This window comes from Hyperoodon ampullatus, assembly GCF_949752795.1.
Source record: "Hyperoodon ampullatus genome assembly, chromosome: 8".
Classification (NCBI taxonomy): Eukaryota; Metazoa; Chordata; class Mammalia; order Artiodactyla; family Ziphiidae; genus Hyperoodon; species Hyperoodon ampullatus.
In genome coordinates this window covers 106885894-106913832 of record NC_136921.1, presented here as the reverse complement: position 1 = coordinate 106913832, position 27939 = coordinate 106885894, and the positions used below count along the sequence as shown (strand labels likewise).

Genomic DNA, 27939 nt, shown 5'->3' with positions numbered 1-27939 from the left:
CACCTGTGCCGATCTGTGCCTTGAACCGATCCTGCAGCCGGGTGACCAGCGAGGACAGGATGTCCATGCCCAGGAGAACCACCTGCAACGGCAAACAGCGGGCCCCCGTCAGCGGCCGGCGGGGGACGCGGCGCCCTCGCCCGCCGGCTCCCGGGGCGCCTCCGCATCTCTGGCTCAGACGCGGCCCGGGAGCCGGAGCGTGCGCCGACCCGCAGGGTTAAACCGGGTGTCAGGAGGGGGGCCGCTTGCCGGAAAGGGCTGTTTACAGCGCTAACACGAAATAGTCGGTGGCGAGACACGAATCAATCCCCACCGCCTCGACCTGAGTCCCGGGCGCCCGCCCTCGAGAGTAGGAGCGCGCGCTGCGGCCCCGCCCCCTGCAGGCCCCGCCCCGGCGGAGAGCACATATGCATATCAGCTCGCAGCTGGCGCGTGGCCTTCTGGGTAACACTGAGCGGCCCCTCTGCGACCTTCCGAAGCCTCCGAAAACGAGGAGTTGGTGGCGAGCTTCGGGAGCCGAGATCAGCAGAGGTGCGCAGGCTGCCGGGCGGCTGCGGTGGAATGCTCGGGTTAGTCGCCACAAACCTACCTGGTGTTGGTGCCTGCTTCTCGCGGCGCGGAGGGCACTAGCGGTAACCATCCTTTTCTTGGGGTTGCGCTACTGTCCGATGAGCGCGTAGCGAGGGCAGTACTGCTAACACCTATGCAACACACTCGCACCAGGTAGAGCTTTGCTTTATCTTGGTGCAATTTTTGGAAAAAAGAACTTTCTCTTTTCCACGAGGTTAAAGTTCAAGAGCAGTTTTTCCGAGCTGCATAAAAACAGCTGTAAAACTGTTTTTGTTTCAAGGGGGCGCTAATAGCTTCAACGGAGTTCAGGTTTCTTTGTCTCTTCTCCCGGGCGAGCCCTGGGAAACTTACTGCCAGTAGACAACGCTTCTGCGTTGTGTACGCTCATTTTGAAAACTCTTCTGAACTTACTGAAAAATACCTCAGATAATAAGAATCATGAGTTCCTGTAGTTCCCTGCTCCTGCGTTTCGCAACCAATGAAAACGAAAACGTTAGATTTTTGATAGCCAGTTTTAAGTCCACCGCTTCGAAAGGAAGTAATCCAAGTTCGCCCACTGGTCACCACAGTACGTGCACTGTTCTCGCAAGGAATTGGCAACGTGAATATGTTAAGATACAGTTCTTAACACTTCTTAGAGAAACTCTGTCGTTCGACAGGTTTTGTGTCTGTAATGGTACAGTGGAAAACACTTTGAAACAATGACTTATGAGCTATATAGACGACTAGGTATCAGATTTTCGTTTTTCTTCCGCAGAATACACCGTAGAGGTGGAGGGGGGTAACTAGCCGTACGATGAGAAAAGCCTCAGAAACGGTATCTCAACCAAATGAACAAAGTCAACATCAACAGCCACAAAATCACGTTGGCAGGACATATCCTGCACATGTGATTAAAAGGTCTGTAATCGTTTGCTTAGAAACTCACAAGCCCACATCCGATCCCAAAAGACATCCTACAAGATACCTAATCAGTACACTTCAAAACGCTCGAAGTCGTCAAAAAACAAGTCAAATCATCACAGCCAAAAGGAGGAGTCTAGCCGACACAATAAAGGGGAGTGTCATATCCTGGGTCAGATCCTGGGATGATAAGGACGTCAGATAAAACTTACGTAAGACCTGAACAAACCTGAACAAACTACGGACATTAGTTAAGAATAATGTACCAGTATTTCTTTATTCAGTTTAAGAAATATACCACACCAGTGTTAGAGATGAATGATACATAATGGGATTTTTCTGTCAATCCAAAACTGTTCTAAAAATTTAAGTTTATTTTATAAAAAGAGCACCCTCTCAATTATCTGGAACTGGCTTTTTCCTGATGAAATCCTAATCGTCTGTCTGGATGCACTCCTGGTTGGAGGGGGGAGTGTTCCTCGTGGCAGAACTCCTGCCTTAAGTATAATCCCTCAAGACTGAGCTGCATGAGGACTACGGCCTTTACAGATATGCCAGCCCATGTCTGTTTACCTACTCGTAGAATTTGGGAGAAACAGACTTTAAGCTTTTCCAGGATCAAGGTTTGCTAGCAGGTCCAACCACGGCAGCCCTGGCTAAATCTTAGACAGCAACGTTCCCCAACCGTCCCACCCAGAGACACTGGCGAATCCAAAGACTGTCCGGGAAGACGAGGCTGACTGATGCAGCCGAGCTCCAGAGCACTAGGACCGCAGAGGCTGGAGCACAGTCCAGGCACCCTCACAGCAGAATCAACCACCGCACACACTTGTCCAGTTCTCCCTTAGTCACAGCCCCGGTGGGGCAGGAAAGGAAGCGCTACCATGCATGTGTATCTTCACAGCTCAGAACCTTCTATGTTCCTGTTTCCCTAGTGAAGAGAGGGATAAATGAATGAAGGCATTGCCTAGAAGACCACTCTAGTTAGGAGCCGTGAAGTCTCTGTGGCTCAGTTTTCTGACCTGTTAAATGGGGGAAACAGTAACAGCTACCTCGTAGGGGAAAGGGCCAGACCATTCACCTGCTGGCTGTTAGCACCGGAGCACTGTCACTGCCCCTGCCAGAGGAAATAGGTACTGATTCAGGTCAGTGGAGGCCACGCCTATGAGTCCCGGGGACAGGGACTGGGCTGGCTTTCCAGAAGGGGTTTCACTGCACAAGGCTAATAAGCTTTGAAGACCTAGCCTCACATCAAAGGAAGAGAAGACCTCCCCGCAGAGAGAAGAGCGCGTGGGGTGGGACGAGGGGAACGGGTGCGGGGGAGGGGCCGGGGAGGAAGCTCGGGAAGGGCCGCAGATACGTCTTGAACACAGTGGGGGAGCCACGGCAGAGCTGGAATGTGAAGGGGGAGTGACAGGGCCCTGTGCCCACCATGGGGAAGATGGCCAGGAGACAGGGGACAGCGGCAGAGAGAGGGCCCGGCTCCCACCACCCACTCTGCCCGTAGTTTTCACTAAGCTGTCAACTCTGCATGACGCTTGAGCACCTCCTCCAATATTCTATTTAATTTTCTGAGTTTATGCTTGTGTCCCCAGCTAAACTCCTTGAATGTAAGGAATACCATGCCTTGTATTTCCTCGAAGTTTCTGTAACATATAGCACAATACCGGGTTCATGCTAAGTGACCAATACAGCCCTACTTTATTGACTAGTGATGAATTGAACAGATGTGTTCTCAAGGTCCAACACAGTTCCTTTATCCTATAACTTTTAAAAGATGCTTTTAAAAGGAGGTAATAATGGCTAAGTAACTCAGACAACCCCTCATGCTAAAAACAACTACAAACGCTGGATATCATATAAAAGAACATCTTCTTGGAAACATCAGAGAACTAAGAAGGCACAGAAGAACTACCAGCTCACAAAACATAAGAAAAGTAAAATCCGGAGAGATGAGCCTACAGCAAATGGTCTACTTTTGCCCTAGGGCCATTTATACACTGGGACGGGGCAACCAAGACACTGAGGATTACTTGTGACAACCACTTACTTGGATCTAGAACATGCACTCCAGAGCCCTCAAAGACTAGTGGCCCAGATAAACCCCTATACCTTGGGTTGGAAATCCAAATGGCTATACACTTGGAGAGTGAATTGGAAATAAAACAGCCTCCAGATGTACTGCAGGCCAGCTTCCAAGAATCTGGGTGACCCAGAAAAATGCCAATCCCTCACAGCAGATAGAAATGATCTTATTAGATTGCTGGTGCCCTAAAGCCCCTGGCAGATAAAAACACAAATCATTTCTGGATTGTCTAGTCCTCAATTTACTTCTGTAGACAATTCTCAAATACAGTGTCCAAAACACAACCAAAGACAACCAGGTACACAACTAGCAGAAACAAAGATCCACATGAACTATGCGTATGAGAATAATTAGAAACAGATGTTAAAATAACAATTCTTACTATGTATAAGAAAACAAAACACATGATTAAAATTGGGGAGAGAGAAATCCAAAATTAAGTACTCGATGGATGGGCTTAAAAACACACTAGATATAGAGGAAGGGAGAAGTAAACAGGAAACTGAGTCTGCAGAAAAAAATCCAGAACGAAGCCCAGAGAGACGAAAGGATGGAAAATTCAAAAGAGGAGGCAAGAGACCAAAGATAGAGAAAAATAGAACGTAAGTTGAAAAGGAGCTCAAAAGGAGAGGTCAGCAACGCTAGGCAAGAAGCAATAGCGGACACCCATCTGGGTCACTACTATCCCCCAAAAAATAGAAACAGAAAACAGAAAACAACTGTGGGTGAAGATGTGGGGAAACTGGGACTCTTGTGTGTTCACTGCTGGTAGGAATACACAGTGGTGCAGTCCCCGTGGGAAACGGTGTGCAGGTCCCCCAAATTAAACACAGAATCACCGTATGATCCAGCAATTCTACTTCTGGCTATAAACCCAAAAGGAGTGAAAGCAGGGATTCCAACAGATACTTGTACACTCGCTCTGAGCGACATTATTCACAACAGCTAAAAGGTGGAAAGAGCTGAATTCTGATCCAAGTATCAAACCAAGCATCACACTTGATGAAATACTGCAAGTTTTCCCTTTGATATGGGGAACAGGACAAAAACATCCATTCTGCAATTTCTTTTCAACACTGGTCCTAGCTAAAGCTTTATGGCGAGAAAAAAATTAAAGGTATAAAACTCACAGAGAAGAAGCTAAACTGTCATTACTAATGGAAATTGTAAGTAGAAAATCCAGAAGATCTACAGGTATATTATAAAATAAGTGAGTTTAGCAAGACTGATTAATACAAAGTCAATGTACCACCCCCGCAAGAAACAATTACATTTCTATACCAACAACAAGCCAAAAAAGGAAATCTTAAGTCTCCATTTTTAATTGCATAAAAATTAACACCTAGGAATAAATCTAGCCAAAATAAATCTCCACCCCAAAAGCTATGGAATGATAAAAAAAAAAAGAAAGAAAAATTAAAGATGACCAAAATAGAGAGCTACAGACTGAAATACTCAGTATTGCAAAATTTCCATTTTCCCCAAATTGATCTACACATAAAATTCCACTCAAAATCCCAACTATAATTTTTCTTTAGGAAGTTCACAAGTTGATTCCAAAATCTATGTGGAGTTTCACAAGCTGGTGAAACTCGCTCCCATGGGATATCAAGATTTATTATAAAACAGCAAGAATGTGCTATCGGCTCAAGAAAAGACAAATATAGCAACAGAACAGAATAAAGAAACTGACTCATGCATATATGGGCACCTTCTTTATGACAAAGTGTGCACTACAGAGGAGTGAGAACCCTGGGCCCACTGAGTATCTATCTAGAATAAAAAAGAAACTAACTCCTCTCTCACCCCATATGTAAAGATGAACTCCTGGTATAGATATAAGTGTGGAAAACAAAACAATAAAGCTTTTAGCAAATGACATAGGAAAACAGCTGCATGATCCCAGGATAGGGGAAAGTATCAGGATACAGTAAACATAAACCATTAAAAGAAAGAGTGATGCACTGGACCAAATTAAAATTAAGAACTGTGGTATACCAAAACACCCTAAGAAAGTTAAAAGGCAAGTCACACTGGAAAGAGATATTTATAAAACAAATAAGCAACAACAGGCTTGATTCTAGAAAATATACAGATCACCTACAAGCCCGACCAACAAGCAGCCCAGTAGAAAAATGGGCAAAATATTTGAACAGGCCCTTCACGAAAGATATCAATGTTCCTAAGTACATGAAAAGTTGTTCAACCTCCATTACTCATCAGAGAAACATAAACTAAAATACAATGACACACTACTGCATACTCCCTGAATGGCTAAAATTAAAGACCAACAAGACCAAGTGTTGACAAGAACGTGTTACCATGGAAGCTTGGGCTGGTAGAATGTAAACTGGTACAACCAACACTTCAGAAAACATCTTGGCACATCTCCCAAATTTGGAGATACAGCTATTCCACTGCTAGGAATACGCCCAACAGAAATGCATGCGTGTGTACAACAGGAGAAATGCACAAAAATGCTCAGAGCAGCCCCATTCGTAATAGCTAAAAACTAGAAATCCATATGTCCATCTACTGTAGAAGGTGAAAGTTGTGGTTTTCATGCCAGGGAATACAATAATCAATCAAAATAAATGAATCAAAGCTACACTCAACAGCAGAGATAAATCTATAATAATGAGTGAAAAGGCCTGTATATACACTTTTGTATAAGTCCAACAACAAGCAAACATAAACTAGAATTTTAAGGTGCATATTTAGATGATAAAACTAAAAAAGAAAAGCAAGAGAGTGATACCATACAAGTCAAGAGAGTGGTAACTTCGGGGAGTGCTGGCAATGTTCCAGTTCTTGTCCCGAGTAGCAATTAAAGAGCTGTTAGCTTTACCACTCATTAAACTGTGCATCTGCATTTTATGCACTTTCTAAATACAGCTCACAATTTTTTTAAAGGTTTTAAAAACTAGAAAAGTGGGAGTGACCCTGGACCACTCGACCTATATATAAGTCTGTGACAAGTGGCTTGGACCTCGTCTCTGCCTTACTTACTTTCTAAACTACAAGTGAAAGCACCAGAATGGAACCAACCACAGTTCTCTCTCCAAGGTATAACATCTGCTCAATGATCAAAGAAAGAAATTCTAGGGCTTCCCTGGTGGTGCAGTGGTTGAGAGTCCGCCTGCCGATGCAGGGGACACAGGTTCGTGCCCCCGTCTGCGAAGATCCCACGTGCCGCGGAGCGGCTGGGCCCATGAGCCATGGCCGCTGAGCCTGCGCGTCCAGAGCCTGTGCTCTGCAACGGGAGAGGCCACAACAGTGAGAGGCCCGCGTACCACAAAAAATAAAAAAAATTTAAAAAATTAAAAAAAAAAAACAAAGAAATTCTAAATCCTTTTCCCCAAAAAATGTCCACAAGGGACAAGCTAGGTTGGAGAAACAGGTCACTTCTTGGGCCTCGGAAGACCAGACTGGCTGGAATAAAAATAATATTTTGCATTCATATCGTATTTTATTGTTTTTAAGGCACTTCTGGATGAATCTGAATAATCTCACAATAACCTGAGATGTAGAACATACTACCCTTATTTTGCAAGCGAGGAAAATTCAAAAAAGAGGTAGAGAGACTTAACCAAGGTCATAAAGTTTGGAGAGTGATGGAACTGGAGGGGGGTAGGGGTGGGGGGAGCCTCCTGACTTGATCAAGGCTATTCTCAGCACAGCAAAATCACAGTATCACAAAACCCCACCTTCTAGCCCTCCTCACCTCTCTCTAGCTAGCTGAAGACCTTGGGCAGGTCACATTTCTTCTCTGCCACTACCAGATAAAGTCGGTCTCGTTCCAAACGTCTCTGATGCTCTGATAATGCCCAAAACAGGAAAAGTCCAAGGGTGCTGTGAGTACAGATCCAGGCTTGAATCCCAGCTCTGCCACGTCTACTGCCCAGTGGAGCTGCTACGTCTCCAGGATTCACGTGCTTCATCAGTAAAGTCAGAATAACAACACCTTTCCCTCAAAGAGTACACAGGAGGGTTAAGAGTTTTAACAAAATGGCTGGCATACAGTAGGCACTCAGTAAGTGTTTGTTCCCTTCGTTATGAGAGCAGCACTTTCAAACATTAAAAAACAAAAAAGCACAGCCTACTGAGCAAAGAGAGGAGCAGTCCGAGGGGGCACAACCCCCCAAAGATGAAAGTGACGGCGCCTGAAATCTCATCACCCAACCGTCAACATTCTGATGACTGTCCCTCAAGACATCTTGCATGTACACATGTGCATGTGTGTGTGCTGTGAGCTCTACAGAAACGGTTCGTATGCCATGGAAATCGCCCCAGATCTATACATACAGATCTCCACCCCATTTTCAGTGGCTGGATGATACCCCATTGTGTGCAGGCACCATAATCACTGAACCGAGCCGCCAAGCCCCTACCCACAGTCATTATCTTAATCAACGCTGTGATGGGTACACACTTCCGCACATGTGCGCTTATCTCCTCAGGACAAGTTCTGAAAAAGAACACACACTGTACACCTGACTGGCATTATTTTTACCATAAAGCGCTAGGTGCCCTATGGGGCCACAGGCTGCTGACTCTATACATTTTTTTTGTCATTTTAAGACTCTACACTGCAACCTTATTAAGTAAGGAGGAAATCAATTAGTACTCTTACAATGCACTCACTTTCAATCCCAAGACTAAAAGCACAACACAGATACCCAAGAAGGGTGTGACAAAGTTGGTGACCCTGTGCGTTCATGCGAGACAGCAGAACTATTCTCCCAAGCATGCTGTCCTTCACAGCTTCACCCAGCGACTCCTGGGACACTCGTGCCAGCCAGATGCCTCTGGGCCGCTGACTTTTTAAATCCCTCTTCTGGAATGGCCGCCGGAGACACTTTTTGAGCCACAAAAGGCTGTAAAAATATAAGTACCTAGTGTGAGATTAATGGGACTCACGCAGTGATAGGCTTGTTACCTGTTCTTGCCCATACACCAGGGTCTTACATTAGAAAGGTCCACCCGTCCTCAAACCACTTCATTTCACACAGGAGCAGCAACAGGCCCGGCGAGCCCAGGAGGCCGGGGTTGAACACGGTGCGGGGCAGAGTCAGTAACCTTTGTTCAAAGACCTGGACCAGCCCCATACAATGCTCAGCAGTGACAGGAACATCCCACATTGGTGCTGTCCAAATCCGCAGCCACTAACCACATACGGCTACTGAGCAAGGGAAATGCGGCTCGTGTGAATGGGAAACAGAATCTTAAATTTTGCTTAAGCCATCGAGCTCCTTAATGTAATTTTCAACAGCCGCACGGGGCTCAAGGCCACCGTGCCATCCTGCGCAGCTCTAGACCCACGGCTGCAACTCAAGCAGAGAGAGATGAGGAGGCACCTAACCACGGAAACCCGGGCTCCTCGGGAAGCCCTGCTCACGTGACACCAGGTGGGAACTGAAGCCAGCGTGGCCAGATGGCCAGATTTTAAACACGGGCAACTTTCTGAATGAATGTAAAGGACTGGGGAGCCCAAAAACACATTTCGTGGGTGGAATCCGGCCAAAGGCCCCTAAATCTGCAACCTCCCTCCTGCAGACACATCTCATAAACGTGAGATCAGGCACCAAAGCATTCATGGTTGCCCACGGGATTACACAAGGACCCAAGTCTTCCACGTGGGCTTTTAAAATTCTCCCAATATGCTTCTAAGCTGACCTCCCCAATCCTCTCCTCCAGCCAGCCAGCCAGGCCTATGGGGTCTCCTAAGAGCCCCCCACCCCGCTCCCCTCCCGGGAGCTCTTCCAGCCTCTGGGCTCCACCCCAGCTCTCTACCTCGCGGGCACTCCACACCTCTCTCCAACAAGACCACAGACCACTCGAAGCGGGGCGGTCCCAACACAGCCCCTCTCATCCCCAAGCACTTCCCCAGGGGCAGCACACGGGTGGGTGCTGGCGGCTGGGGGGCTCATGGGGAAAATTAACCGTTCCCTTGCACACATTCTCCGTATTATCTCATTGAATCCTCACGATACCCTGTACCAAGCACCGCACCTATGAGCATCCCCACCTCCCCGCTAAGGAAACAGGCAACTGGGCAAGGCCACTCAGCTACTACGTGGCTCCAGTAACATGCATTACTCCAGCAGTCTTCCAAAAGGGCAAGGCAAGAACACTAAGTTTGTAAGGACACTCCCCAAACCGGAATCGTTCCCGTGTGCACCTTCCCCAGAGAACCCTCGCCTACTGGATGCCCTTCTGGCCCAAAAGTGGGCATCACTCTTAAGAGCCAAGAAGTGCTAATAATCCAAATACCCATCAACTGATGACTAGAGAAACAAAATGTGGTACATCCACACGATCACATACCATTCAACAGTAAAGAGGAACAAACTAGTTCTGATGCACGCTATAATATTCACGAACCTTGAATACAGGATAAAGAATTCAGATGTAAAAGGCTACCTACTGTATGATCCCATTTATACGAAATGCTCAGAAGAGGCAAATCTACCGAGACAGGAAGTAGAGAAACGGTCGCCTACAACTGCAGGTGGGGGTGGGGAATGCCTGCAGACGGAGGCAAGGGATCTTTCAGAGTGATGGCAAACGCTCTAACAGTGGATTGCGGTGATGGCTGTACAGCTCCGTACATTTACTAAAAAATAAATGAACTGTACGATTAACAGGTAAGTTATACCTCACTAAAGCTGTAAAAAAAAAAAAAATCAGTTACTTGTTTTAAAAGAACTCTATTCTGATCTTTCTGGTGACTGGACTGTGGAAGAAGAATTCATTACACCTGCCAAAGGTAGGTATTTGTTATCTATCAATCCGGAAATGATCCTGAAATGGTGCCTGCGGCAGAAGGAAGCAAGGCCAACAGCTGGGTCGGGAGCTGAGCTGTGATGGGGGGCAGTGCAGCCTGCGTGGGCCCAGAGGCCCACCGGTGCTGCGGAGAACGCTCTGCAGAGCCCACAGTCCACACACCTCAACTCGCTCTGCGGGCCAGTCATCACCCACAGCTTTCCCGAACGTGCCAGCTCTCACTGACATGGGTCCCTGCCTGGAGCACTGTGCTTTCTCTCTGTGTCACTCTCGTGCCTCTCAAGGCTCACTTCAAGCATCACGCGCTCCGGCGCCCTCCCGCCTATACCCACTAGCCCGGGACGGAAGGCGGTACGTCCTGCATACCCACCGCACACTGCTCTTGTAGCGGCTGCGACCTCTGGTTTGTTAAACCATCTGTTTCTCTAGTGCCTGAAGCCTAGCTTGAGCGCTCCCTAAAGGTAGGTTCCGTATCTCCATCATTTCTGAATCGTCAGCATCGACCATGATGACGGCAAATTTGGAGGAAGTGGTTGGGGGTGCCTGCGTAAGACAGGGATAATGTGCATGGTACGAGCTTCGCGCTCCAGTCAACAACCCCAAACACAACGGCCAACAGCAAAGCACCGTCACTTTACCCTGTTTGGATCCCTCCTTCCACCCCGGGCTCCCTTCCGTCTATTCTCACCACGCGACCAGAATGTCCGTCTGAAAGTTAAGTCATACCATGTCCTCTGTTGAAAACCCGCCAACGGCTCCATGTTGTGTAAGAACTGGTCTCCCCGATGGCCGCCCCCTCCCCTCACTGGCCTCCCGGCTGCTCCCTCCCCGTGCCAGACACTCTCTCTGCCTGGAATGCCCTTCCCCAAAGCTGCCACCCAGCCCGTCCCAGCATCCCACCCAGTCTCTGTCCCAGTGCCATGTTCTCAGCCAGGCCCGCTCCGACCACCCTACTGAATATCATGGGCGTGGCTGCACGCCCTCGGCCCACTCGGCTTTACTTTTCTCCAAAGCACTTCTCACTTCCCAGTAGTCTATAAAAACTCACTCAGTTGACTTGCTTATGGGTTCTTTCCCCCAAGTGGGAAGTAAGCTCCATGAAGAAAGGAATTTGTATCTAGTTACTCATTGCTATAGTCCAGAACCTTATTTGTTGAATAAATGAATGAATTCCATCAATTTGCTTTATTTCTCACTTGGAAAATACTGCAGTGCCAGGGCCCACCCTGTGCCCACTATGAAGCCCGCTCGTCTAAAAAGTGAAGGTGGCCTCCACTGTGAGGAATTTTACCTCACCCTGATGGGAAATGAGGGACCAATAGAACAGAAAGGAACCCTCCAGGTCCCACTTTTTAGGAAGCCTCTTACTGCAATCAAGGGAAAAGTGACAGTTAAAACGACATATTCCCAAGTCCCTCAGACTCCAAATTACGAAGTATTTCAGAGCTAGCCAAATTCCATCACACTCTGCTCAGGATGCTTCGTAAGAATGATCTTGTGAATCAAAGCTTCCACAAGGCTAGGTATCTTAAGAACATTTTATGGAAAAATCAATTCACTGAACTGCACCAATCAGCAAAACTACTACCCACAGTAGCCGATGGCCATCCTGTCTGAACTCAAGGAGAAAGCTTTCAGGTCACTGTGATGGAGACAGGCAAGGTGTGAACCACAGCCGGTAAGATGTGCAAGCCACACAGTTCAGGACAAGCCCAGCAGAACGCTCGATCATCAGAAACCCAGTATGGGGTGGGGTCGGGGTGGAGATCCAAGCAGCAGACAGAGAATAAAATAAGTAGGCTTTGGAGTCAGACAAAACTAGGTTCAAAACATGGCACCACCATGGTTACTAGCCGTGGGCCCTCAAGAATGTTAACGTCTCAAAGTCCATGTATGCGTGTGTAAAATGGGATACCTAATACCCCCTTCTGCAGGTGACTGGGAGAATTGCTGAAGCAATCAATTTCAACGACGTGCCACAGTGAACCACACACAGTAAATGTGGCTCTGTCCTCCCGTTCGTTCCTAGGTAAAAATCAAGTTTGAGGGTATTTGCAAACGTTAAGGCAAGTGAAATAAAGCAGACATAAAAGGACACATATTGTATGACTCCAGATATAGGACGTGCCAAGAAACGGCAGATTCTTAGAGACAGAAACTAGAACAGTGTATGCTGTACACCTAAAACTAATATTGTAAATCAACAACAATACTTCAATTAAAGAAAAACAGAAAGAAAGTAGTGGCTACCAGCGGCTGGTGGGAGGGGGAAATGGGAAGTTACTGTTTAATGGATGCAGTTTGCGATGATGAAAAAGTTCTGGAGATGGAGAGTGGTGACGGTTGAACAACACTGAATATACTTAAAGCCGCTAAGTTGTACAATTAAAAGCAGTTAGAATGGTAAGTTTTATGTTATGTATATTTTAACACAATTTTTTTTTTAAATTTAAAGAGTGTGTGCAGGGCAAACCAAGGCACAAATCAAAACTAGAAGGCCTGTAGGTATGTGAGCTGTAACATGGTTTACACCACCTGCAGTGTTTAATTTCCCCCCTGCAACTGTTTCCTCACTACAGCGCCGGGTCCAAAATAGCATCGTCTCTATCGGTGCCATGGCTGTGCCCACCACCGTCAAAGCAGAAGAAACCATTTTTCCTTTCAACCCTGTTAGAAGTGATATCTCCACCCACACACATTCTAGCGCTGAGAGGTAGAAGATTCCCAATTCATTCTAAAAGCTCGCAAAACTCTACAAAACTGGGCAAGGATCACATGCAAAGTTAAGGAAACTCGTCCAATCCCCCTAGTAAGAGAGAAATCCAAAAACTTTATAGAGTCTGGAAGGAAACAAAGTTCAGAGCATCCTAAGAACTTAGAAATTTCATCCTGAGGTGTTGGGGAACCACTGAAAGATTTGAAAGTTTGGAAGAAAAAAGGGGATGGGATGGAAGGAGGGCAGGGATAAGGATAGGGAGAGTGAAATGGTATATTTGCAGTTTTGAAAGCTCATTTTTGCAAAGATGGGGAGCATGAATTGGAGGCAGGGAGGACTCTGGGCGCAGCAAGGGCAGAGACTGCAGGTTTCTGGGCTGCCCAACAAAGCAGATGGTTGTGTCGTACCCTGAGATGAGGCGGGGGGACTGGGGGCAAGTCTGTGTGACAGCAGAAGGAGCTGAACTGTTTCTGACACGTTGAGCTCTGGGCCTGATGGGACATCAACACAGAAATATCCTGCAGGCACGTGTCTGCTATCTGAAGCCCAGGAGGGGAGTGTAGGGTGCAGATATGGGTCTGGGAACACGTACAGGAATGAGAGTCATCAGTGAGAATGCGCAGGGAAGACTGAGGCTGGCGTCTGGTGAACACCCACGTCTGCAAGGGCTGGAGGAGGTGGTGTCCACGGAGTAGATGAAAAAGAGCTGCTGAAGAACAGCTAACTCAGGTGGCATCAAAAGCCGGTGAAGAAGACAGCGTCACCAGTGGGGCCTGATCAGGTAAGAAGTCACATAAGATCAGGGTGGAGAGAACTCTGGCTTTGGCAATTCCTTAGTCCATCCGCAAGTTCATGGGAGGAGAGGTCGGACACGTGGAACGAAGGGTGACGGGGATGTCGGGTCGAGACCGAATGTGGGAAAGTCCAAGTTCAGGCAGAGCTCAGTATGGGAGCCTGAAGACTCTGCTGGTCAAGTAAAGGGGGTGGTTGTTTCTTCTTCGAATGGTAGACACGTGAGCCTATTTTATAGACTGAAGGAGGAGATGCAGAAGTTAAGGGAATGTGTCTATCATTGACAGGCGTTTCAGGTCACATCACAAAGGACAGCAGAGGAGGAGCTAGAGGATGCTGGGAGAGGTGCTAAAATGTGGTGTCCAAAGCCTGACGATCCAAGGCCTGCCCGAGTGTGACGTGGCAGACAGAAACCCGGGGAATTAACCGCAGTCAGTGTCTTAGACCAGTTTTGACAGTTCTTTTTACTGGGGCGGGTGTCAGGTGCAAGGGTATGCTGATGGCCACTTGCAACCAACCCCCAGAAATCTTAACACAACTGGAATACTCTCAGTGTCCATCACAAAATTTAAGAGACTTCCTTATCATAAGCACCCCAAATATGTGTAAAATAAATGGATTAGGCTGCCCTGGATTGTTCTGGGGAATGGGAGAAGGGAAATTATGAACAATAATGGTGTAGGTAGGAAAGGGCACCGAGAAGAGGAAGAATCCCAGGAAGAAAAATGAGATAACAAGGCCCAGCACCAGAATAAAAACACCTCGCGGAAACGAAGAAAAATAAAGAAAAGCTTTAACTCTCATTTCTGCTTTTGATTATGATTATGATCTATTAGCAACTAAAGAACTGAAGGAAACATCTTTCAACAAATCAAAAGTATCCAATTAGAAGCCAATAGCAGGGATTTCCCTGGTGGCGCAGTGGTTAAGAATCCGCCTGCCAATGCAGGGGACATGGGTTCGAGCCCTGGTCCAGGAAGATCCCACATGCCGCGGAGCAACTAAGCCCATGTGTCACAACTACTGAGCCTGCACTCTGGAGCTCACGAGTCACAACTACTGAGCCCGCACGCCTACAGCCCGTGCTCCACAACAAGAGAAGCCACCGCATGAGAAGCCTGCGCACAGCAACAAAGAGTAGCCCCCGCTCGCCGCAACTAGAGAAAGCCCCACGCAGCAACGAAGACCCAACGCAGCCAAAAATAAATAAATAAATGAATTTTTTTTTTTAAATGGGTAAACAACAAGGTCCTACAGCACAGGGAACTATGATAAATATCCTGTGATAAACCATAATGGGAAAGAATATGAAAAAGAATGTATATATATGTATAACTGAATCACTTTGCTGTACAGCAGAAATTAACACAACACTGTAAATCAACTTAAAAAAAAAAAAAAAGGAAAACTTTACAGGTGCCTATGTCTTTGATCTTTGAGATCCATCTCTCCCGAGTTAGGAGTGAGACTCGTGACTAAGGCTCTGGGAAGAATCCCTGGCTACACACCCCATCCTAAGGCCCTCCTCCCCCACCCTAAATACTGCAGTGACTTAAAAGGGAATCCTGAGGGGCACTGGTCTATACCACCAGCGTCAAAGGAAAACTCAGAGACAAAACAATAAGACAAGCACTTGAAGATGACATAAGGGCAAGTCCAGGCTTCCTAAATAAAGGATAATGCTGGTATCTAAAGGGTTTTCTAAAGCTATAATTAGTATGTTCACTGTTCTCTCTTGTGGAAAATCACCCGTTTCTTCCCATGACTGGCACATCTACCCACGAGGGTCGGGGTAACTACCTGTCTGCTGGCACAGGTATGCTAAAAGCAGAAGGGAAGTGGGTTTCATGAGGGAAGGTTTCATTTCTGTTAGGGCCTCACGTGAGACAAGGCGTTCTTGTGTCCTGGGGTTTCCTTCAGGGTGGAGCATCTGTCCTCTGAATCCTAAGGTGTTCCTATGGGTTGCAATATAAAATAGATATTTTTAAAATAAATTTATTTATTTTTTTGGCTGCGTTGGGTCTTTGTTGCTGCACGCAGGCTTTCTCTAGTTGCAGCAAGTAGGGGCTACTCTTCATTGCAGTGCGCGCGCTTCTCGTTGCAGTGGCTTCTCTTGTTGCAGAGCACGGGCTCTACACACGCGGGCTTCAGTAGTTGTGGCTCATGGGCTTAGCTGCTCCGCAGCATGTGGAATCTTCCCGGACCAGGGCTCGAACCCGTGTCCCCCGCATTGGCAGGCGGAGTCTTAACCACTGCGCCACCAGGGAAGCCCCATAAAATAGATTGCTTTTCTACGGACTCTAGTGCAAGAGCCTGACAAGCTGGTGGCCTCCTCTGTCTCCTTAGAGCAAAGTCCAGGACTGGACACAGCCCAGGGACCCGGTCTGACTGTGTAACCACCTGCCCTCCTGCGCTGATGAACATTTGCGGGAGACGTGCGCCCTTCCCAGGACTGGAGGAGCTGACTCAGAGAACGTTCTGATACTTAGCACACGACCCTGAACCAGGCATCAGTACATTTGGTTCTCCCCCACTACACCCCTCCTCCTTCTCCTATATTCTGCCTTTCACTAATTTATCTGGTCACCCAGCAAAGAACAAAAACTCCAAAGCCAGAGTCGGGCTAGAACATGACAGAGTTGCTACAACACTGAGTCCTTTTTTTCCCTCCACGAAAACTCAGCTGGGTGGAATACTGAACAGCTCCCCCAAACACTCTCAGATGGATTTGACTGGGAAACGTTTCCGTTTTGGAACTGTCCCAAATTCTTCAATTATTTACTAAAGGATCAGACACGAGTGCAGAAACACAACAGGCAAGCTTCGCTTAAGCTGGGCTTTGTCCTCTGGGGTTTCACTGCTGTTTGGGTTTTGTTTTTAAGCGTTGGCTCTCAGTGACTCGGCTGGGTATGGGGAATCCTTCCTGCCTTTGTTTAATTTTGCGCTTTCAGAATCTGGAAAGGGAGTTACTAGTCCCTCCCGGGTGTCAGGTTCCTTCCTCTGCTGTAAGATGACTGTCTGATGATTTGCTGGAAATGCGTACGTCACCTTGGAAAAAAGAGGCAGGTAAGAGCCAGGTTATGTTATCAGAGGGCAAGTAACAGCGTAGAGAGAGAGCGGGCGGGAAGAACCAGCAGAAGCCGCCCCTGTGGGTCAAGCCCCGCCTCTTCCGCTCGGCAAGTTCATTCATGTTTTCAAACAGAAGGCACGGCGGCCTTGCCGAAAAGTAAAAAAATATACACGCCTGCACACTTAATGAATTCATTTATGAAAAATAAGCCAACTTGTTCTAGTAGAAACCTTAAAGGCAGGACAGAGGAAAAAAAAAAAACAACTTGCTGCTCTAACTTCTTCTAACTTCCAGCCTATTAGAAAACAAAAGGCCCTGGGAACTGGCGATGAATTCTCAGCTCTGGGGAAGCCAGCTTCTTCTGTACCACCTCCTACTCATATCTAATTGTGATTCCAAATTTCCAAAGTAGGCAGGACCACACCTGGGGGAAGGTAAACAAATCAAAAAGGGCGAGGGATGAAAATGAAAAGTTCACAATGGAATTATTTCAAATGAGGAATTCACTCTCTGCTCAAAGGCAATGATGAAAAACAAAAGAAAGCGAGAAGCCAGCATGTATCCATTCTTCCACAAAGGCTCCTTTAGGATTCCCATTCTGTTCTAAGACGTTGTCAGTTCATCTCTCTAGCCCACCCCCAGAGACCATCGCCTATCATGATCCTGAAGTGGTTTGGCTTCTACAATCAGGGAGTCTCCCTAACTCAGAATCACTGCGGAGCAATTATTGAAGGATTCAGGCAGAAGGGGCCTCGGACGCCATCCTGTGCTCAGCTTCCCCATCTCAGGGCAGCCTTACCGCCTGTCCTGACGCTCAGGTCTCGGGGGGCTCCACAGCCCAGCCCCTCCTATGGCACCGTGTCTCCTTCCCAGGAGTGGAGGCAAGTAGCAAACGGGGCCCAGCAGCGTGCCGAGCTGAAGGCAGGACCCCAAGCACGCATGCGTATCCACCTCTCCTCCTGGCAGCCCATCAAAATGACAGCATCGAGGGCTTCCCTGGTGGCGCAGTGGTTGAGAGTCCGCCTGCCGATGCAGGGGACACGGGTTCGTGCCCCGGTCCGGGAGGATCCCACATGCCGCGGAGCGGCTGGGCCCGTGAGCCATGGCCGCTGAGCCTGCGCATCCGGAGCCTGTGCTCCACGACGGGAGAGGCCACAACAGTGAGAGGCCCGCGTACCGCAAAAAAAAAAAAAAAAAGACAGCATCGAAGCACAGAAGGCTCTTTGCAAAACACCCTAGAGAACTGGGGGACTAGGGGGCACTCAAGTGGCTATCGGTAAATGAAAATTCTCCCCAAAGACAATTCCAGAAGAAAAGAGGGGAGGCCGCACCCCCCAGTCTGCTCCGAAGGGGCTCCAGTGCGGATGGGTGCCCGTCCTCCTAGACGCTGAGCAAGTTCTGGGCCCTGTGTGGGCAGCTATGAGGCAGGGAGGGTTCGGGACTGTGGGAGAGGAACAGAAAGCAGGTAGATGCGGGGGGCGCCAGGGGCGGGCAGGGGAGGGGGTCTACCGACCGGCCAGACTAGGCCCCTTTGCACGTCAGGCTCATTGTGAGATGAGCAGTAACGAGATAAATGTTTACATATTAGCCTCTCGCCACCACACCGTGAGTAAGGCAAGCAAATAATTTCTCCTCCACGCTGGGGCACTGTGGGTGTCAATGGGGTGCTGTTATCAGTGATACCAGGACATCAGGCATAAACGGGGATGGGCTCACACGCAAAGGACAGATGGCCTCCTGAGGCAGGCGGCCCTCAAGGCCGGGGCGATGCCCTGTTCTGCTCCCGATGCCCCAAACCACGCGGCTCTCAGCGACTGCTAGCAACTGGTGTGACCGCCTTCTCCAGTCGTCTACAGGTGCCGATAGCGCTCTGTGTTTAGCTGCTACCAGGGCCACCTTGTCGCAGCCTCCAGGGGCACCGGCACAGCCAGAGGCGCAGGTGCGCGCCTGCAGAAAGAGGCGCACTTTTTAAAATTAAATTTAAAAAACCTCTAAATGATCTTTGAAATGAGCTTCTCCACGTCCACAGCCAACTGACGCCCTGCCCCCGAGCTCCCCTTGACCTTCCACGTCCCCCCTGTCCTGGCTGGGCCGGGCTGGCCGAGGGCCCCAGAGCCATCTCCCTGCGGCCGGCCCCCCGCTGAGTGACGCCCCACACAGCTCATGGGTCGTGGCCGGGAGGCCTGCCCGGTCTGGATATTTACAGCAGTGCTGAGAGTCCCGATACACAGAGAGAAGGGGGGAGATTCTAAAACTTGTTCTACGTCCTTGCTTTCCCTTTTGGGAAAGCCTGCCGCAAGTCACCCACAGGGAAGGCACTAAACAAGAGCCCTGGGGTCCGTTTCTTTCTTTTCTTTTTTTTTTTAAGTTGAAGTATAGTTGATTTACAATGTTGTGTTAGTTTCCGCTGTACAGCAAAGTGACTCAGTTATACATATATATTATTGTTCATGTTGTTTTCCATTATGGTTTATTACAGGATATTGAATATAGTTACAGTTTCCTGTGCTCTACAGTAGGACCTTGTTGTTCATCCATTCTCTACAGAATAGTTTGCGTCTGCTAACCCCAAACTCTCCCACCCTGGTCCCTTTCTTATCTGAGGAGAAAACTCCCAGAAAGCACAAGAGAAGATGGCCTGCAGGGGTGTTTCTGGGAAGGGAAGCTTGCGGGAAGAGTTATTAGCACCGGCTCCCCGACCTTGGCTTCTCTGAGATTGACAGCTGTGCGTCCTATTAATGGATCTCCAGCACCCTTCTCAGATTTCACTGGTTTAATCCAAGCTACCAAACAATTCTGATGAAACCGGCCCATCAACGACTCAGGTGCCTGGGAAGCAATTGTTTCAAGGTCCTCCCACAGTGAAGGTGGCGGAGGGACGGGGACAAGAAGAGAAATGGGGAGGAAATGAGGGTTGTCTTTGGCCCAACCTCAGAGGGCCACGCAGTTCTTGGGCCCTATTATCAGATCACATGCTAGCTAGGGGTATAACCTGAATTCTCATTCTCATAAATCCTGGAAGTACTTTATGAGCAACAGTCACAGTGTGTTGTAACGTGTTCTTTACTGCACTACACTCTGGGTTACAGGTACTAGTCTATCAAATATAAACACTAAATAGAAATGACCCGGGCCTCTCTCTTTCTCTGAAAGGCTCTAATTTCAAGGGGAGCTATGGGAGAGAACTAAAAAGATGTCGTTCACAGGCATAATGCCTCAGATGTCTGCACACAGGACATCCTTAGCTCAGGGAGAGTCAAAGTTCCAAACCAGTAGGCACTGTAGAGAAAATGAAATCAATTTATTATCTTAAGGACCTGTTGTGTGCAAAGCACAAGCTCAAGTTTAAATCACTCTCAGATGCCACTATGAAGTTTGGTGATAATATCTACATTCCAAGGCCAAGGGCTCAAATTATTACCCAACTTCCCCCAGCAGGCCAGTAATCCATCCACTCCCAGCCTCATGACTGCTCACCTCTCTGAGCTAGTCGTTCCCAGGTCAGCTCAGACACCACCATAATGTTTTAACGTTCCAAGGTGCAGCTCAGAACACCCCAGAAGCCTGCTCTAAACCCTTCACTGCTTCCTCACAGGCTGCTGGAAACCCAGCTTAAGCGCCTGGGTGTGGCTTTCTCGCCCTCGGGTCTAGCCCCAACCTGTCCTTCTAGGAAGCACTGTTCCGGTGAAGAGTGTGGGTTCTGAGCCCAGCAGTCAGGTTTCCGAGGCCGGCTGTGCCACGTTCCTTCACCCACTGAAGGGGAATTACAACAGTGACTAACAAGGTGGCCATGTGATGGAGGGAAATGACTTGCCTCCAAGAGCTCAGCACAAGCCTGGCACGGAGCACTGGCCAGTGAGCGTCAGCTTCGGCCATCGCCACCCGCCTCCTTCACGCTAACTAACAAATACTCGAGTGCGGCCGTGGGCCAGGCCCTGTGTGAGTGCCCCGCTCTCCGGGTGAGCCCAGCGAGGCCTCTCGGAGCTCCACGTGACTGCGCGGGCAGCACCCACGGCCTCACAGACCAGCCCCGTCCAGGCGGAATCTCCCCGGCCTGCTCCAGCCACACCTGCCCAAATCCTGCCCATCTGTTGAGAACCAGCTCCCAGGCCACCACGGCAGGGGGCTTTCGCAGCCTCCTCCCACAGAAGGGAAGCTTGGGGCTGTCTGTGGGCACCTCTCCTAACTGGTCAGCTGTCCCGTCAAACACAAGGTCTGCAGATGCAACCACATCAACGCTGCTATAATCGCTTGTTCGGGAGCCAGAGTATAATTTTCTCTCCTCAACAACCGGCACATCTGCTGTTCTCAAAACAAATTTGTGAAATGGGCAAATAAATCTGTAACCCAATTATCCTCTCATCATGCTATGATTAAGCCAAGGAACCCAAAGAGAAATCTAGATTATAAAGAGGTATGAAGAAAGAAAAGAAATACCTACAGAGCCCACATAACACCAAGGGTTCAATGATCTATCTTGGCTAAGACACTAACAATGTCTCTTTCTTTATGTCCCTACCTTAGTCTTCCTTAGATGGGATTGGTAGACTGGAAGAGTTTCGATGGACTAATGAACTTCTAAGAGTTGCACGCTTTTACATCAGTGAAACAAAAAAGAGAGGAAGATTAAGGCCTTCCTTTTCTTACTATGAACTGTTCACTGAAAGCCAAGAGGGGGAAAGGGCCGGTACAGAACAGAAGGGTCCGCACACTTGCCCAGAGAAACTTCACGACGTGGAACAGGCTCTCAGGCTCATGGACGAACGGGTACAGGAGAGTGGGCTCGTGAAGCCCAGCCGGAAGGGTTAAGCAGCTGTCTCAGCCCAGCAGGGTCAGGAAGCCCCGGGGCTCCCTCCCTTGTGGACCCCTGGGGGGCAGTCGTGACCAAGGCACACAGACTTAAGAGCCTCGTGGCCCTCACACTGGGCCAGTCTAATCGGAGTTTGTTAATGACCCTCAGAAAACTCAAAGTGCCTTTGATGTCAGGTAAGGAACAAGCTGCATTCTAGACAGGTGGAAGGACAAATGCAAGAAACATTTCTTTAACAAGCATAGCAGCTTTGGCAAAGACGCCCCAGCACTAAGCAAGTCACAGGCCCACAGCTGAAAGAACGGGTTAGTCTACCCGGAGAGAGGTTTCTCTAAGATAACTGAGGACTGTTCCCAAATGTCTGGACTTCCTATTCAGTTCATGGAAATCTCCTAAAATGTAGTGGACATGTCTACTACAGAGAATGTTCTTGGAACTGAGCCTTTCTTGATGTCTCAGGGTCACCATTACAGACACAGTCACTGTGCTGAGCTGCACTCCAGAGTTCCTTTCCAGGACCAGACAAGGCCCAGCATCGCATCACAGGAAGCCTTCTGTAACTGCCTTCACTTGCTGCTAACGCACTGGGGGACATAAACTCTCTCCGCAAGCTTTAGTTTGGGATGTGGCAGAGTTTGGAGGGACAGAGGTGATAAGTAGCAGCCTTTTAGTGTACTGAGTTGGTATCATATATCCTCTAAGACAGGATTCTAAGAGGCTGGTTCCGGGGTTGGGGGTGGGGGGAGGATGGGCTGAGAGTGCGGGGTGAGCTGGTGCACACTGTTATATACAGGATGGGTTCACAACAAGGTCCCACTGTGGAGCACAGGGAACTCCATTCAATATCCTGGGATAAACCATCATGGAAAGAATATGAAAAAGAATGTATTTATGTGTATAACGGAATCACTTTGCTGGCCAGCAGAAACTAAAACAACACTGCAAATCAACAGTATAGTTGATAAATATAAAATAAAATGAATTTAAAAAATTAAAAAAGTTTGGTTCGTTCCAGGAAAGAAAGAAAAAGAAAGGTTGGTTCCAGGAACCATGGCCAATCTTGTTTTTAAACTGATATCACAGTATGGCACAGGGGTTAAGAATGCAGACTTTGGATCTAGACTGTTCTACTCACTGGCTATGTAACTCTGGGCAAATTACTTCCTCTGTATGCCTCAGTTTCCTCCTCTGTAAAATGGAGATAAACGTGAATATCTCAAAGTTGCTGTTTTAGTTTCAGTTTGCACAGCAAAAGGAAAAAAAAAAACGGTACCCAAGTATCTACATATCACTAACAATGCAAGGGCTAGTCCCCAAGAAGCCTCTAGCGCATGAGTCCATCTTTGCCTTCTCTCTCTCTCAAGACAGGAAATGGACAGTTGACACCATCTCGTTAACAGAGTAAAGCGTCCCCCCTTTTCACTGCTGGCAGCTACAACCATGGCAGCAGGCAGATGAAGGCGGTTTACTGTTTCTTAAAGCTGAGGGCAATCTCCTCCTCTTGGCTGGGAGAGGTTTTCCTTCTCTAAATGAAAAATACTCTGTGGCCACACTTATTCACGCTGAGCGTTTGAGCAACGTGGTAGAGGCCCACATGCCGGACTGCTCGTTTTCTAACAGCTGCAGACAGAATCTAATGATCCTAACGACCCACGGGCTCCCTGCCTGCAGGGCCTCCTCCAGCACAGAGCGGACGCAGTGCGGAGGACAGTCAGGAAGCCCGTCTTCCCCTGCAAAAGGGGGTGGGGTGTGAAGGCATCAATATTTCTTTCACAGCGTCAAAACTACACTTCACGTTTCTACATTTCCTTCCGTGTGATCTTCTGGAACACTCATGATTTTTCTAGTTGGACTTTTCTGGCAATGAATTACAATAGAAAATCAAGTTCTTAAATTACTAACAAAGGTTAGGATGGATGCCAAGGAATTCATCCAACCCAAACTCATCTTCCAGATTTATAGACTGGAAGGAAACAAGGGCTATTCCTGGCTGGTTCCCAGGTGTCCCCTCCCACTGGCTGCTCCCATTTTACTTCACCCTTGTGAGAAACAAATGCCACCCATGGGATCTGGAGGCGCATTAGAATCCTCCTGCCTTGCAGGGACCATTTCTACAAATCTGTCCCACAGCTAGTCCTTATCATAAAACTATACTGTGTTAGGATACGACCACAAGAGAGGACGCTGTCTGAGTGATTTTTTTTAAATGACGAAGCAGATTAAACAAAAATACAGAGAAAAAGAAAAAGCCATCTGGAATACAGGCAAGCAGTTGAATATAATTAAATTTAATAAGCGATTACTATGTGCAGGGTCCTCCTGGGCAAGCGAGGGGTTCAGAGACACAAAGATAAATGAAATGTGGCCCTCGGCTGCAAAACATTGATAATATAGCTGAAACAAGCATGCAGATGGCCACAGTTCCAGGCAAAGCCTGGTCTGGCAAAAATAAATTGGGGTCTACGCACCGTGGGCACCAACCATTGAACAAAGTCACCTCAACTGGGAGAAATCAGCACCGGCTCTACAGACACCACAGCATTTAAGCTGAGCCTTCAACCATGTAAAGGAGTTTGACAAGGCCAGGAAGAGGCCATCCAGACAGAGGAAAGAGGAGGGGCGGGGAAGGATACCACTGCGGGTCGGGGTGGGGACACTGCAGTGTAGCTGAGGCGTACAGGCAACATGGTGGGAGAAAAATGTTAGAGGGCTTTGAAAACCACGGTCAGCTGTCCAGGCTGTCTTCTGCAAGCAGCAGAGAAGCCAAGAACTCCCAGCAGGGGTGGACGCAACAGCCTGAGTTTTAGCAAGCTTACTTAGCCTGGAGCAGGAGACCCGTCAGAGAGCTACTGCGACAGGCCGGGGAAGAAAAAAGCGGTGTCTGGGTCCTAGGTCAGAGGGAGGCTGGAATGAAAGGAAAGCCAAAAGTTTGGAAGATACTTCAGATGAAGGAACTGGTGCCATTTTCCTTGTGCTTTCTCACTCTTCTCAAATAGGTGCATATTCTTTTTCTTTTTATTTATTATTTTTTAATAAATTTATTTATTTATTCATTTTTGGCTGCATTGGGTCTCTGCTGCGGTGCGCGGGCTTCTCATTGCGGTGGCTTCTCCTGTTGCAGAGCACAGGCTCCAGGTGCGTGGGCTTCAGCAGTTGGGGCGTACAGGCCTAGCTGCTCCGCGGCACGAGGGATCCTCCCAGACCAGGAATCGAACCCGTGTCCCCTGCATTGGCAGGCAGACTCGCAACCACTGCGCCACCAGGGAAGTCTCTATTTTTATCTTTTATTGACGTATAGTTGATTTAAATGTTGTGTTAGTTTCACATATACAGCAAAGTGATTCAGTTATACATATATATGCATGTATTCTTTTTCAGATTCTTTTCAATTATGGGTTATTACAAAATATTGAGTATAGTTCCCTGTGCCACACTGCAGGTCCTTGTTGATTATCTATTTTATATACAGCAGTGTGTGTATTAATCCCAAACTCCTGATTCATCCCTCCCCGCCCCCGTTCCCCTTTGGTAACCATAAGTTTGCCTTCTATGTCCCTATTTTTGTTTTGCAAATAAGTTCATTTGTATCATTTTTCATATTCTTAAATATGGGGGAAATACAAAAAGAATTATTTCAGAAAAAAAAAAGCTACTAAAACGTATGAACAGTTGGATTATGCATGTTTGGGGAGTGTGGTATTTGAGACATGAAGAGTTAAAAATTAACCCCTATGACAGTGTCGGCCATGCCTCAAACCCAACCAGGAACAAGGGAGGAAAGCAAGCCACCTTCTGAGGCTCATCCACCAATTTCTTCTGATCAATTAAAAAAGGAAAAGGGAAAACCAAAGATATTAAATCTAATTCAGGTTCCACTAACCCAGAGCTGGACTGAATTACCCTGCAGTGCTCGAGAAACCACGGTTTTCTAAGCAAAAGACCAATGTAAACAAAGTGGCAGTGGGATATGGTTATCAAACCGTTTCCAAGGATATGTTAAGTCATTTGTAAAGTGTCCTTGACAGGTCAAGAATGCATATGCAATAAATTAGTTCTCAATTCTTTAAAACACCTGTGAGGTAATGTTACTGCACTATTTGCCCCCAAATTATCATGGTCTGTACTACTACTTTCACTAGAATTAAAAGGAAAGATACAGAGCTTCCCTGGTGGCGCAGTGGTTGAGAATCCGCCTGCCAATGCAGGGGACACAGGTTCGAGCCCCGGTCCGGGAAGATCCCACATACCACAGAGCAACGAAGCCCACAAGCCACAGCTACTGAGCCTGCGCTCTAGAGCCCGTGCTCCGCAACAAGAGAAGCCACCGCAATGAGAAGCCCATGCACCGCATTGAAGAGTAGCCCCCGCTCGCCACAACTAGAGAAAGCCTGTGCGCAGCAACGAAGACCCAACACAGCCAAAAGTAAATAAATAAAATAAATAAGTTTATTAAAAAAAAAGGAAAGATACCGTATTTCTTCTTAATATGTAAGTTAATTCCTTCATATTATGTGTGATATTATCCCTAATGACCCTACTTGATCACCGTAAATTTGAAATGTCAGATTAGGAAACTTTTCGGTTCCAAAGCAATGGACACACATAAATGAATACAAATAAAATTAGATAAACCTGCGTAGGACTGTTGGGGTGTTATTAATGCCAATGCCCAATTATGGTATTGTACCACTCTTTGGCAAAAGGTAACTATTTGTGAGAAATTAGGCACTGTACAAGGAATCCTGTTGTATTATTTCAGTTGCATGAATCTTTAATATCTCAGTTTTTTAAATGAGGGAATCCTTTGTAATTAAAACAAAACAAAACAAAACACACACACACACACACACACACACACACACACACACACACTAGTGGACAGCTCTGTCCTATGAAACCCTACGTACTTTGGCCGCATCATAGACTAACAACAAAAAGGGAAGCTTTGGAGCTAAATACTTACAGGTAAAAGCACAGAAATGTTTCAGATTCTAAACCTCGGTGACCACAAAGTAAAAGGGAGAAAGTAAGAGAAAACCAGTGAACGATTCCTTGGTCTCCAGCTTTACACAGTCTTGTGGGGAGGGAAGGCCCGCCTCACTGCCGGGTAGCAGTCTCACAGACTGAAGGAGGCTCAGAGTCAGGCAACCTGTCGAGTCCACAACCACGTGTTGACAACTCGGTGTAAACATTCATTCCTCCCACTAGAGGAGGTGGGGGGATGTGCAAGGTCAAAGGCTCCCAAGCTGATATCATTCAAGCAATAGCATTTCAGGGGCGTCGAGATAATAAACCAAGGGTCACGACCTACGGGGCAGCTTCATGTTATGAAGACACATACAGGAGACAGACACATCAAAACCCCGCCCAACACCAGAAGGTGCAAACTCCTGCCTCCAGTGCAAGATGAGTGATGCTACTGAGAGCGGGACACAGGCCAAGGCCAGCCCCAAAGCCCTGACAGCCCGGTCTCTGCAACGCAAGGCGTTACACAACCGGGCTTTCCCTTATATTCTTCTCATTCGACGCTCAAAAATTCTCATCGAATACCACAGGCAGAAAAGGTTAGGGGATGGTTCGTTTATGAGACAAATTTTACTGACCCATTATATTCCAAGGTGTTACAGGTAAAATTACTTAAAAAAAGAAAAGACACAGTCAAGGAAATTATGACATTAATCATTATGACACGAATCAAATCATCACAAGATAAATTAAGCTATGATAAATGCTACAAGGGAAAGCTTTGAAGTCATATAAAATGGTCTCTTCTAGTCTGAAGGTTGAGAAGTAAGTTCAAAGAGATGAGAGATCAAAATTTATGGACTATAACATATGTAATAAGAAATTCAGCTCTGAAAGGGAAAAAAAATAGAGCTGTAAAATACAGAGAATTAGCTCTAACACACAAATAAAACTTTGACTACCCGATGCAAGAGGGAAAGAGAGGTGACAGAAAAGAGCAGTGCAGCAGTCCTAGTCCCACACTACACCCACTATTCTTAGCCAACTGCACGGCCCAGGGTCTAACTGGAGCCTACGGTCCGCCGGATCCATAAAACCTATGGTCCAGGCCGGGTCAAATGCCCCCCACGACTTGTACTTGACCTCGCTAAAGGACACAGGAGAGAAAGCCACAGGAAGACGGGACTCCAAGTCGCCAGGATCAACTCTCGGGAGGTCACTAAGAGCTCCTGGAAGACTGC

The 27939-nt window shown here is 47.5% G+C and overlaps 1 protein-coding gene across 21 annotated transcripts in view; it reads right to left on the bottom strand.

The window, feature by feature from the left end:
• Positions 1-27939, bottom strand: part of CLASP1 (cytoplasmic linker associated protein 1) — a gene marked incomplete at both ends in the record, with an annotated part of 231564 nt that overhangs the window by 179207 nt on the left and 24418 nt on the right. For all 21 annotated transcript variants that reach the window (XM_079710818.1, XM_079710805.1, XM_079710806.1 and 18 more), the window contains one exon: positions 4-82. In XM_079710818.1, the coding sequence (XP_079566944.1) occupies positions 4-82 (79 nt within the window). The remainder of the gene's footprint in view (positions 1-3; positions 83-27939) is intronic.